Source organism: Neopelma chrysocephalum, unplaced genomic scaffold (assembly GCF_003984885.1).
Source record: "Neopelma chrysocephalum unplaced genomic scaffold, ASM398488v2 Primary Assembly neopelma1_76, whole genome shotgun sequence".
NCBI lineage: Eukaryota > Metazoa > Chordata > Aves > Passeriformes > Pipridae > Neopelma > Neopelma chrysocephalum.
Window position 1 is genome coordinate 432,053 of NW_020897737.1, and position 13,737 is coordinate 445,789.

The following is a 13,737-nucleotide window of genomic DNA, read 5'->3' on the forward strand; positions in this document are numbered from 1 at the left end:
TTCCGTGACGGCGCAGCGGCCGCCGGGGCCGCGCCGCGACCGGCGCCCCTGCCCGGCCGTACCGGGAGGAGCCGGGCGGTGCTCCCCGGCCCCGCTCCCTGTGGGTAGGGGGAGGCTGCCCTGGGAAAGCCTGAGGGGGAGGCTGGGGCGGCGCTCGGCGTTTCACTGGCCGTGGGTCGAGCTGGGAGTCATTAATGCCCCTTTTTCTCCCCCCGGTGTTGTAGGGCAGGATGGCTTCGGTTGAAAGGGAGGCGCTGTCCCAAGAGGAGCTCCGGAAAAGGCTGTATCAGACTTTTAAGAGCCGAGGCGTGCTGGACACACTTAAGGTGTGCTTTGTGTGCTGCCTGTGATCCGCTGTACTGCTTAACACTGAGAGCAGTGAAAGCCACGCCGAATACAAATGTCTCACTCTCTCCACTAATGTATTATTTTTTGTGTCGCGGTTGCATACCTGCTTTTGAAAGCTTAAAACTCTGTTTCTGTCGTGATCTGTTAGTATGCTATAAACAATTTGTATAACTATATAATGAAAATTATTATTTCCTCCTTTTACAGGAGGGAGATTTTCTCATTTTAGGTTACTTTTTTCTTTCTTTTAACTCATAGAATGCAAATATATAATGAAAAAATGCCATTTAATTATTATTAGTGCCTCTAAGCTTGTTTGAATAGTACCCTTTTGCTTTCCTACAAAATAATCGATATTAAATTGAATTTTCTGTTTGTTTTCTCATCTCCTTTATGATGGCATTAGCAGCTTCTTGATGTGAGACTCAAAAGGGGACTAGTGAGGGTTCCAGGTACACCTGCAATTGAGGCCACATCAGGCAGGCTTTAAACCAGAGGGAAGGAGAACAGGAAAGCAGCGATTGGAAAATTAAACTGGGGGGTAGGAGAGTGGTATTTATGTGAGCTCTTGACTGAGAACAATACTTCTTTTCAGCCCTACATAGATCTTGAGGGAAAGTCAGGGATTACTGTATCCACAGTTAAGAGTGTTTTGAAGAAAGGCATGGTGTCCCAAGTGCACTTCCATATTTTGCCAAAAATTACTCTGCCCTGTTCTGTTATGTGGGTTGTACAGGTAAAATGAGACTCACCCTAGATTTTGAAAAATTAAAACTCTCATTGAGTAACATGTAAACTGAGAATACAGTGTTTTTTCTGTATCAGACACAACTCCGAAACCAGCTCATCCATGAACTAATGCACCCAATTTTGAGTGGAGAACTTCAGCCACAGACGGTTCCAAGCGATGACAGTTCACTTTTGATCACAGCTTCCAACAGTCTGGTGGCAGATCATCTACAGAGATGTGGCTACGAGTATTCACTTTCAGTTTTCTTTCCAGAAAGTGGATTGGAGAAGAAAAAGGTAAGTTCAGTAATTTGCCTCTTCCATGATGTCTAAGCTTTACTTCCTGGGGGTTGTCGTATTCCAACAATTGAAAAAAATTTAGTGATAGGGAAGTACAAACACAAGTACACCTTCTGATGATCTCCATAAAACATTTCATTACTCAGGGCCATTTTCATGAATACTTTAAACTGGCAATAAGGTAACGATGCTGTTCTGGAAAGATGTAGCTACAGTCTGGCTGTGTGGCAGAGTGTTTGGGGAACTGATCCTGGTAAAAGCTTGTTTGGCCATTCAGTGTCCTGAAACTGTGGTTCCTGGTCAGTTCAAGCTGTTCTAACTACAAAGTGTGGCTGAAAAGGGCAGTCCTTGCCTTTTCTTTGTTTCTTCTCTGTAAGTCTGTGATAGGGTGAAGTTGTTTCTAACTGAAAATTAATTTCTTGACCTGGTGAGTAGTTAGTTGTCATTTGGGTCAGTGAGCTCATCTGACTTGTATGATAAATGAAGAAAAGAGGCAAGGAAAGTAGCAAGGGCATGTATCTAGGGTGGGGAGAAAACAAAACTATCTTTTCAGAGCTTCAGCTGATCATAAAGCTACGTACTGGCTGCTGTATGTCTTAAGTAGGGGAGATATGTAAATGTAGTACTAGAACAGCAGCCTCTGGATGATTTTACAACACGATAAATAGATCTTACATGAATGGAAAACATTGTACAACTGTAAAATAGGGCCTGTTACATATTTGAAATTATTTTCAATCAGTTTACCTTTTCTCACTTTTCCCCAAAGCTGTGGACTATGCAAGACCTTCTTCACTTAATGAGGATCAGTCCAAAGTCCAGTCTTTACAAATCACTGGTAAAGTTATTTTGATTTTGAAAATAAGCTTAAATTACAGCGTTGATGAAAATAGACTGGCTAAAACTTCTTTTCTTTCTTACAGACTTCAGGAACCCAGAAGGAAAATAAAGGTACAAGATATTTGTATATGATGCAGACAAGGATAAATGTGTTAGCTTCATTTTTGTTAAGATGTGAGCAATAAAAATTCAGATTTCTTGAGTGCATGTTGGTATGGAATAATATGGATTCAGTTGGATTTTGAAGTACACTAGGGTGATGAATGTTATATTTCAGGATTATCCAGCTCCTATTTGTGGCATGGATTAGGTGTTAACATTCACTTACAAAATAAATGACTTGAACATTAGAAACATGAGAAAAATCTGTAATCAGGTATTAAATATAATGCTCTTTGGAAGCTTTTCACACTCCCTTTGGCAAACTCAGATTTTGGGTTGTGTTTATAATACTTTATTAGCTTGCAGAATGTACTTCAAAACTAGTTACAGGTTTAATTTACTTTCCATTGTTTTGAATAAGAAATAATTCTTATGTCTGCATGATGAAACCTAGCTATACTGTATAACCTAAAATAGCTTCATAATTAAGTAGTAATAATCTTCACTCTCAACTGACCTTGGGAGTGAAAGAGACAGAGACATGGATGGGAGGAAAAGTTGCAAAAGGACAGCTTTTGCTGAATGAGGTGAAGTGGATCATGCTTATAATAAAACCACAATAGTTTACTTAAATACTTGTTCTTTCTATAAATCAAGTAGGTTTTCTTGTAAATTGAAAATTACTTTGTTAATTACAGGCTCAAATTCAGTTTTGTCATGAAATGAGAACTAATTGATCTATTGGATCTTGCCAGGTTTTCTTATGCAGATTTTAATCGGACTTACAGAGCATCATCTGAATAAGGAAACTCATAACACAGAAACTCAGACAACCTCAGTGCCTCCTTATAGAGAATCTCTTGGTAAGTGCAGCCTGTGCAAGCAAGTCTGCCCAAATACTTTCATATTGATAAATGGTGTGGATTTATGTATTGTATGAATGGTATGCTTTCATTACTTATTCAAATGTAGCCTAAAGTAATAATAAGTGAAGGTCATGTCTATCACTAGTACATGGAATTTCTAAATTTTCTTTAAAAAGGCAAGAGTCTTTTTAAGATTTTTTTTTTTAATTCACTCAGGTGTTTTCTTGGACATTTAGTTATGACAGATGGACTGTAAATGTTATGTGTTGAAATATGTTCTAGAAAACGTAATTGTAAATGTGTGCCTTGCTTCTCCTTCTATGAGTTTTTCAGTGCAAGTTACACGTAGATTGGGAGTTCTTGAATTATGAATGCTGTTGTTAGTATATTATTACAAAAAAGCTAAAAATTCTAGTCCACCCATGGAAAAGAGGATGAATGACTATGTAATACCACAAATAGTGCCTAAACAGCTAAGTGCCTCCTCCTAGATATGTGTTGTGTGGCATAAAGCAGATCAATGGCATTTCTGTCCTGCCTCTGCTTTTGTAGCACGCAAGTGTTTCTAGGATAGCGCTACTTAGATAAGCTGAGGAACATCCTGCATAGAGACGGATTCCTACAGTTTTTGGTAAGATAACTGTGGTGACTTTTTTAAATTATGGTGGATATGTTGCCTTTTTTATAGCTGAGAAGCTTCAGCTGATTGATGAGCAGTTTGCAGACTCTTATCCCCAACATCAGAAATACGAATCTTTAGAAGTAAAACTTCATGAATATAGAAAAGAAATAGAGAAGCAGCTTCAAGCAGAAATGCATCAAAAGGTATAACTCTGGTCTATGAATTTGGGGGAGACATTTGTTAATTTTGACTTTGCACATTGCAAACTTTTAATACTTAAAGTAAACTGAAATTAAACATCTAATAGTTACAGCAAGCACAAAAGGTTAAGTTAATCCAATATCAGTTGTTAATTTGATGATATAACGTGTATATTTCCAATCTCCCTTTTTTGTTACATGTGCATAGAATGTTAAGCTTTTTATTCTGATGTTGATTTGTAAGAAAACATTTACTTACTCTGGTTGTTTTAATTTGATAAATTTTATTTGCTCTTTGATTATTTTGTTTTATGGAGAAATGTTTACTCTGCTTAGTCATGTTAATTATTTTCCTTACCAGTTATGATTTTGAAGCTTGAATTTCAATATAATGCATAGCAACTGAGAGCTGTGATTTGCTGCTCTGTGGCTTGGCAGATAGTTACTTTTTAATACTGGTGAGAATTTGCATAGTATTTCAAAGCATTGCACAGAAACACTAAAGTCATAACAGACAGTATTATTAATTATTTCTGTGGGTTTTTTTTCTTCCTCTAATTGAAGACAGCTCTTTTAGAGAGTTTTCCTTCATTTTGGGAATAAAATTAGAATTTTGTTGTGTAATCCTTCGATAATCCCTGTATCTGAAAAATGTAGCAGAAAGAATATACTGCAATTCATTTAAATACATCTTTTTCTTTTCCATTAGTTTCTGTCAAAATCAACTGTTTATTTAGATAGAAAAAATTAACTGTAGTTCATTTAAATAATTTTTTTAGTTAGTTTCTATCAAGATCAGTAGTTTATTGGGATATAAAAATATAATCTAATAATCAGAATTCTTAGACACACTTTTAAAGGCACTCAGCTGCATATAAGCTGTTTGAGGAAATCAATGTAGTCATATTTATTCACCTAGACAAGTAGAAGGATGCAGAATTAAAACTGCCAATGTATTTTACTTTCGTTTTTCATTTAGTCTTTATTCCCTAACTGTCACTATCTGTGTCAAATTATCATGTAAAACATGATCATTTGTGTATTGTTAAGTTTGTATCAGTTTAAGCAAACCAGTTGTAAGAAAGGAGATTAGAATCTTAACCAGGTATAAATCTGTTCTAAATTCAGTTGACTTTACTTGAATTCCTTAACAATGTGGGGTGAATTACTGTAAGACATTTCTAATCGACTTTGTCTGTATACAAGTGGTGCTGTACTGTCTCACTGTTTCTTAATTTGTCATAAAATTTATGCCCACAGACCCGAATTCCTTGATTAGACATTGCTTCTGTGCTTTTTCCCCTCTTTAATCTTTTCTTCAGTCTCACAATTTTTCCGTCATTCTCTTTTTATTCTTTTGCTCGTTTTTTCCTTACATTTTCTTATCTTGTATGCTTGCTTTCCCTTGTCATCCAAATTTTTATTGTAATTCTTTATAATCCCATTTGTTCTTGCATACATTGTATTTCACACACTGTATGGAGTCAGTTCCCTACAATTCTTCTGTGCAGTTGCAGGATTCATACCTTCCTGTTTGTGTGCATTTACTTTTATTTTCAATTGTTCTTAGAAGTCAGTGAATCAGGACTGTAACCTGATTGTGGAATCTCTCTTTATGTGGAGTTACATGTTCTGCATTTTTTATGCCAGTCCAGATGAATTTCTGTGGTTGCTGAGCAATGCAGGATTGGTCTGCTTCTAACCATTTTTTGAATCACTAGTCAAAAGTGGTTCTTTGGGAAAGGGGCAAGAATAGAGACAGTGTCAGAAGAGGAATTACAGAGTGTGCCCTTTCCTTAATCCAAGCAGAATATCATATCTGCAGTGTGTTTTTCTTCATAGGTCTCTATTTTGCTCTTGTCTAAAGTTAATAGTTTTGTGTAAGATCTGCTTTAATGGGATGCCGGATGAACACAAGAAAACTATGTGAGATATGCAGGTAGTATGTCCTGCTAAGATACTTTTATCACAGTAATTAATTTTTATCAAATTATGGTTTCCTAACTAGATTTTCTAAGTGAAATTTAGAATTGTCTTAGAGGGGATTGTCTTTGTCAATTCTAAAATGACCCTGCTTAGCCCTCTCTTCCTCCTTTATGTAAAAGCTGGAACATTTTAAAGAAGTTGAAATAGCAAAGGTTAAAATGGAGGAGAAAGTGCAGACCCAGAAAGAAATCTCTGAACTGCGTCACGAGTTAGAGAAGACACATCAAGCAAAGTCTGAAGCCTTGATTTCTCGTGAAAAGAATGCTATTGAGAGGCTTCAAAAGCAACAAGAGGTAAAGTTCCAAGTATTTTTTTCTTAATCTATTAAAAATGATTCAGCGAGTTGGTGAAACTGTTCTTTTGTCTTTGGGAGATTTACCTTCAGATCTTACTTGGCTTATTAGGAAAACTTTGAATTTACTTTTGTTCTCATAAATAGGGGAATTAATTTAGCAACTGCAAGAATGAATATGGTTAAATACCTGAGTAGAGGTGGCTAGAAAAGGAACAGTTCTGGAAGCTGGGATTGAAGGATCTAAATGTAATAAAGACTTTAAAGTCTGTTTTAATAGTTTTACTGAATTCAGATCACTGATTTTATTTTTTTTCATGGAAAGTTGAACATGGTTTTTATTTAAAATCTGAGTTCTTTTAACTGCTGAGAAGGACTTAACCTAAAGGGAATACATAGCCTGTAGGGTACAGGTAGAGCGTTTCTGTTTGTCTTTATACCTTGAATATTTTGAATAGCCACTGTCTGTACTGTAAGCTGGCATCTCTGTTTGTTACTTTGAACACTTTTGTGTTGATGAGTTACTCCTTTGGGCTGTTAATTCTTGGTGTTTTGCCAGGGTAGTAACTGTTACTACAGCGCACAATAATTTGTATGTAGTTCTAAATTGCTTATCTCAGTCTCTATTAACTCAGTCTTTGAGAGAATAGTTTGTTTGCTCTCCTGTTGCCTGTTTGCCTGGCTACCCCCCTGCTGTCTGCAGCAGACCTTCATATCCAAGTAACAGTCATCCACAAATGCTAACCATATTTTTGCTTTGTTGTGGTGGTTTTATGGTTTTGTTTGTGTCTTGTTTTTTTTCCCTGAGAACACGTGGTATTGGTTAACGAAGAAGTCATACAGGTTTCTGTATAGATTTTTGTATTATTATATTATTAAACAATTTGTCACTGTGCCATGAATTTATTTCATGGTTATGTCCTTAGAAGCTTACAAGAAAACCATCTATTTTATGCTTTCAGTCTTCTTTTGTGGGTGTGAAATTAATTCAATAATTAAAAAAACCCACAACAAATTACTAGATCAACATAGCTGTCAAGTACTGTGTATGAATATATAATTTCTCTTGTCAGCTTCTGAACTCACTGAGAACTGTACGTTTCACATATCTAGGGATTCTTTTAACAGAATCCAGGTATATTTACATTAAAGATGTCAGGTCATTTCACCCTTCACTGTGATAACTTGGAAATGCGGCTTGAGAAACTGCTCTATTTTTTGTGCCAGGAGCAGCAGCTGAATCTTGCAGCACTGTCAAATGCACACAGCTTTCAAACTTGATATAAGCACCTGTATGGCAAAATCATAATTTTCTTCCTAGACATTTATTACTTCTTTGGAGAGAAATAATGTCTTTTGTGCTTACGAATGATAAAAGCCATTTTTATTAATAGGAAGATAGGTGACTTTTGGTATTAACGTTCATCACTTACAGAATCCCTTTTACAATTTGTTTGAGTTCTATAAGTTAAACTGCAAAAACTGAAAGGCTGTTGGTTTACTCAGTTTCAGTTTTAAATCATGTTTCATCAGGGAGTTTGGTATTTGTTTTTTCAATTATGTTTTGTGAAAACATACAAAACTATTTTTTATTTTAAAAAGTCAAGTGTTTGAACATATTTATTCTGTAATTTTTCCTTTTACATAAGTTTTAATCAGTGCTATTTCTTGAAGGAGAAGTGTTTACAGGTAACCAATAGTGACTCCATTTAAAACATTTTTACTCAGAGTAAAAGTAGAAAGGGAATACAAAAAGATACATACAATTGATTCGGGATGTTATTTCAAATTATTACTCTATAATTAATATTTATGGGAGTAAGATCAGTTCCAGAAGAAGATCCTTGTAAATTGAATGTGTTAAACAGTGAATACACATATAAAGTGTGAAGTAAAACTAGGGATAATATTTTGTGATTCAGATAGAAGCAAAGGAAGTGTACGCTCAGAGACAAAGTCTGCTAAAAGATATCGAAGCCGTAAGAACCAGGGAGGCGGAACTGAAGGACAGGATGGAGGCATTTGAACTGTAAGTTGCTGAAGGGTGTATATAAATGATGCTGTTGTCCTTTTTCTGAAAAGTGTGCTTCAGGATGTTTCTGCTACTATGACGTTGAAATAGATTATATATCCCAGCAGTTACATTTTACATTTTGAGCAGTGTTGTATACTGTATTAGCAGGATACCCCACACAAAGGCTGGGTTTGTTTTTTTTCTATTCCACTTCATCCAACCAAAATGGTTCAGCATTGCTTTGGGAGCAAGAAACCAGATGTTTGCTTTGAAGTGCTTAAATTAAGAAAAAAACCAAACCCCCAAACAAAGAACACAGTACGTAACCCTAATGCTCATGAGTCACATATATGATATTTTGCCTTGTTAGTCCTATGTTTTGGAGTTGAGTTTTTTTATTTGTCCTTAATAAGATCAGTTTTCTTTAGTTAAATAAAAAAATAACTAAACCATTTTTGGTCAAATTTTCAATACTACTTAATGTTTGTGAACAAAACGAGTATCCCGCTAACAAAAACTTGGGTTTTTTTATCAACCCAGCAGAGGGTGCTGATAGAATAGCCTGCTCATCACTCTCTCCTCTGAAGTATTTCTGGTGTGGGAAACTGAGCCAGAGTTAACCCAGAAGAGCTGCATAATTGATTAGTGCTGGATTTTAAATAGGGCAATTTAGTTTGTGTCACATGTCCTTGTTCTTAATGAACTACAGTGACAGATTCTGATGATAATTTCAACTTGCTACAGTATTCCAAGCAAACACATTACCCTTTGATGTCTATAAATGTTGTTGTAGAAAAGAAAACAAAAAGTTTTGACTTTATAACTGGTCATTATATTATATTATATTATATTATGTTATATATATAATATAACTGGTCTATATATTTTTGGATATTACAGCACTCAGAAACTTCAGGAAGAGAAAAATAAAGCTATTGATGATGCACTTCGGCGTCGAGAGGTTGCTGTGAAGAACATAGAGGAAACATATGACCAGAGGCTGAAGACAGAACTCTTAAAGTAAATTTTTCTTTTTTCTCTAGTAGGACGCATGCTACTTCCTTAGAAAACAGAATATTAAATTGTATAGGATTTCTTTTGAAAAGCGTAACAGAGCAATGACTTTGAAAATGTACGCTTATGTTTTTGTTTAGTTGAATTCTTAACATTATTGCTTAGCTCTTTGCTAGTAAGAGAAAACGTACTGTCAGCTTCAGAAGAAGCTTGCTGTAGAAAAAAATTCTCTTTTGATTTTAGGTTATATTATTGTTGTAGTTTAAATTCTGTATTAATATCTGGAAAAGAGAGGTGATATTAGTCATATGTTTAGAGAAGAGAATCTGAAACAGTATTAGTGACTTCCTTTGACCACAGTTAAAAGAACTGACCGTTTTATGAATGCAGAAGAGGCACGAAGGGGAAATTAACATGAAAGAGATGTGACATGTTTCTTGGAAACAGGGTGAGAGACACACTAGTCCATTGTACAGACAGGCTTGCTCTTACCTTCTTCACCCCTTCCCATTTTTGGAGAGGGATTCTCTGATATAGATCACCTTCTTTTATTTGGTACCATCTGCTTGAACATAGTTTCAAAGAATTGAGGCAGAATAGCCCTATGAGGTAGTATAAATGGAGAAAATTAATTGACTGAGGAAGTGCATTTCTGAAGAGGAGATGGATGAGTTACAGTGAATGCCAGGTTGATTATGAGCCAGCAACACGCTCTGGCAAATGAGGCAAACAGCATGATGGTAAGATTAGTAGCAGCATGGCCATCAGACTCGGGGAACTTATTGGCTCTTTCAGGTATTGGGGAAGGCTGTTCTAGGAATACCATGCCCAGGTTTTGGCTCCCCAATTCAAAAAAGTCATGATGAAACTGGAGGGGGCCTAGTAAAGACCAGCAGTATAGTTATTGGATTCTCAAATGTGACCTCTGAGTTCATATGGCAGGGCTATAAATTGTGATTGGAGAGATTTAGCTTGGACATAGGGAAAAAATTTTTAATGGGAGAGTAGTGCAGCATTGGCACAGATCATCCAGAGAGGTGGTGGAACATACATCCTTTGAGGTTTTTCAAGACTTGGCTAGGAAGAGCCACAGATGACCTGCTGTAGAGTTGGCAGTAGTCTTGCTTTTTGAGCAGGTGGTTGAATGAGGTGATTGGCAGGGCCCTTTCCAACCATTTTGGTGGCTCTGCAATAATTAATTTTGTCAATAAATAATTGTGTGATTATAGTTTAGTTTGGGAAAGACTGGAGTTCACGCAAATGCCCGTGCATGTGTGTACACACGTACTTTGGGAATACATAATTCTTTTTGCTTCTAGATATCAGCTTGAATTAAAAGAAGAATACATAGCCAGAGCCAATAAAGTTACTGAAGATGAGAAAAAAAATAAAGGTAACCATCTGTCTGAGATTGATAAAGTACCTGTTTATCTCTAGAGCTTTTACTAGCAAATACCAAACCACTATTGTTACTGAACAGTCACAGTGTTAGTAACAGTGATATAAGTGACAGAAAAGCTATCACAACAGATTTTAAAAAGATATAGCAGGATTCAGTTACAAGTCAGCAGCTCCTTGCTGTTCAGAACACAATGGGAACCGTAAGCTGCCGCTTTGCGCAGAGGCTGCAAGGCATTCCGGTTTTCCAGTTTCCCCTTTCCTTCTGAAGTCCTACTACCTCACACTCTTTAACTGAACTCTGGCACTGTACCCTTGAATGGTTGTCAGTTTCTACATTTATTGTACACAAGATGCTTAAGTGGAGCTTGAGGAAGAGAGCTGGAGCAGATAACATGTTTAGACTTTTAGGTATATGTGTAAGAAATGATATATCACACACATATGAATTCAATTTACTTCATTCTAGAAGTGTATATACATGTGTATATATATACACACAGTGTGATTTACTTAATTTTGAAGGAATGTGTATGACATTCAGTCATTTTTATGTCTTGAATTAAATTGAATGTTGGGCTTAGCAGCTTAAAACTGTTTTTTGCTGATACAGTTTTTTACTGTAATACTCTACTAATTTTAATTCAACATTTGTAATCCTCCCTGCAGAGAAAGCCATGCTTTTGCATGAAGAAGCCATTGCTGTTAATTCAAAAAAGGAGGAACTCAAGCAAGCTGTATCACGCACGAAAGAGCTTGAGGTAATTGTAAATATGAATTTAAAGAAGCTGTATTCTAATTGCTGCAGCTAAGGTACATTAATAAAAAAGAAAATATGAACTAAAAATAATTTTTAAGTAGTACAGAGGTTCATAAGCTTCTAAACTATTCTTTATTTGCAGCTGGACTTGGAGTCAGTGAAGGCTCAGGTTCTGTTGGCAAATAAACAGAATCAGTTGTTGACAGAGAAACTGAAAGAGTTATCAGACTATCCTTTGCTAAAGGAGGAGAAATTGGAGCTCCAAGTGCAGACTAAACTACTTAGGCAACAGTTGGATGAGGCTCGCAGTGAGAACCAGCATCTCCGAGACAGTCAGTGTGAATGATTTAATAATTCTCTTGTTTATCTTTCTCTATAATTATTTGTTTAGAAATAGATTTTTATTAAAATACTTTCTCTGTATTATGTTTACTTGTAGTTTGCATGAAACCCAAGCTAATGTTTGCATAAAATTAAACAGTCCTTGGCATAAGTTTATTTTCTTTTATATGTCTGTATGGTAGAAATCCTGAATTAAGTGGTAGCTATAATATGAAGGATATTCCTTTCACCCTTTGAAAAAAGCAGTGCAATATTCCTAACCATGGCATTAGTATGATTAATAATGGTAAAAGAACATGGCATTATTAAGTGCTTGCCTAACTATAATTATAAATACCAAATATTTTTAATGTGTGTTTGAGATTATGGGGGAGTAGAGATGTATGACTACCCCAACAAAAATGTCAGTCCTTTGTAAAAGGAAGAAAAAAAATCCCCAAGTAGTTTATTCAGGCAAAGCCTTGTTATGTTCATAAAACCAAATCAATTATGTTTTCAAGGGGTATCATGTAGAAAAGTGCACACTCGTCTGAGTGTCTCGTATTTCTCTTTCTGGGTAGAGCTGTCCCAGCCCTCAGCAGAGTACCTGGCCTGCCAAGTGGAGCTGAGGAGAGTGGAGCACTCTAGGAAGCTGGTGCTGGATGAATTTGAGAGTCGTAAGCAGATTTTGGAAAAGCAGCTACAAAGTAAGGTAAATTATTGTTTCTAAATTATTTGAATCCTTTCTTCTTCCTGTCATCTTTCACGTTCATCCATCTGCCTGTGCAGACTGTTTGGCATGTAGTTAGAAGGATTGTTTGTACAGTGCTTATTTTTATGTAAACAGCTCTAAAGAAAACAAAACACATACCACACCAAAAAACTACCAAAAAATAAAACCAACCCAACATAACCAAAGTAAATCTTTCCAAGTCAACAAGTTGTCAGTACTGACTCTCAGTAGGATATTATGTGATAATGGTTTGACTGGACCTGAAAAATATTTAGAAAGCAAGTATTCAGCCTGTTGAAATTATTTATTTTTTTGAATTATGCTGGGCTTTGTTTTTCTCTTGATCTCCTATAGGTTGAGCATTGTGCCCAGCTAGAGGCCCAACTGTTAGAGTCCGAAGCTACTGTCAGAAAATTAAACATGCAGGTTGAAGAACTGAAACTACAAGTGAAACAAACACAGGCAGGTTTGTATCTTACACCACAGCAGTCCTTTATGAAGGACAAGTGTAAGAATTTCCAGAAGCTTAAAAAAGCTGCAGTTGCACCAGGGAATAGATTTAAAGTTTAAAATCAAAATCTATTTAAAAACCTAGTTTAAAAAGCAAACTCATTAAAACTTCCTTTCAGAAAATAATATACAGGAGGAAGGGAAAACTTTCCTCCCTGAACAGTTGCATATTTTTATTGTCTGTTTTTCCTCAGTATGAAGACAATAATGTTTGTTGATAACATAAACAGCATTTTCCAGCAGGCGAGTTATGTTTTAATGCATTTTGATTCCTGAATGTTCATAATAAGAATAATCAATTTGAAATTGTATTACATACCTCAGAAATTTAAGTCAGACTCATTAACAGAATTTGTCAAGGCTAATAACTTTTGCCTAACCTATCTTATCTTGTATGGGCATTAGAAATAGAGGCACTTGCATAAAGCAATTCAGTCCGCTGAAGAAATGTAGTTCCAAAGATGCCTATGTCAAATTGCTAATATCAAGTATTGTAAGTAAAAGTTTTGGGATGTATATTTAATGTAAAAATATGCAATTGAATTCTGCAATGATTATACATTATATACAACATGTGTTTCATCATAATTCAGTATATGCAATATTTTACATTATTCACTAACTCAATATGTACATTTTCATTTATGGTACAAGTATCAGTACCATTTGGAATTGGAATTTTTTTTGTGTCAAAATAGCAAA

At 35.7% G+C, this 13,737-nt stretch overlaps 1 protein-coding gene across 2 annotated transcripts in view; it reads left to right on the forward strand.

Moving 5' to 3' along the window:
• The first annotated feature begins 25 nt into the window (after window positions 1–25).
• OFD1 (OFD1, centriole and centriolar satellite protein) overlaps window positions 26–13,737 on the forward strand; it is a 29,959-nt gene continuing 16,247 nt past the window's right edge. Inside the window, exons 1-15 of one of the 2 annotated variants that reach the window (XM_027688918.1) lie at window positions 26–104; window positions 225–326; window positions 1,174–1,374; window positions 2,147–2,215; window positions 2,301–2,328; window positions 3,075–3,182; window positions 3,874–4,010; window positions 6,113–6,286; window positions 8,208–8,314; window positions 9,200–9,319; window positions 10,633–10,706; window positions 11,381–11,472; window positions 11,614–11,803; window positions 12,374–12,504; window positions 12,880–12,991. In XM_027688918.1, the coding sequence (XP_027544719.1) occupies window positions 231–326; window positions 1,174–1,374; window positions 2,147–2,215; window positions 2,301–2,328; window positions 3,075–3,182; window positions 3,874–4,010; window positions 6,113–6,286; window positions 8,208–8,314; window positions 9,200–9,319; window positions 10,633–10,706; window positions 11,381–11,472; window positions 11,614–11,803; window positions 12,374–12,504; window positions 12,880–12,991 (1,639 nt within the window). In that variant the 5' untranslated portion in view covers window positions 26–104; window positions 225–230. Of the gene's footprint in view, window positions 327–1,173; window positions 1,375–2,146; window positions 2,216–2,300; window positions 2,329–3,074; window positions 3,183–3,873; window positions 4,011–6,112; window positions 6,287–8,207; window positions 8,315–9,199; window positions 9,320–10,632; window positions 10,707–11,380; window positions 11,473–11,613; window positions 11,804–12,373; window positions 12,505–12,879; window positions 12,992–13,737 lie in introns of both variants that reach the window. The other variant, XM_027688919.1, reaches the window with a different exon arrangement.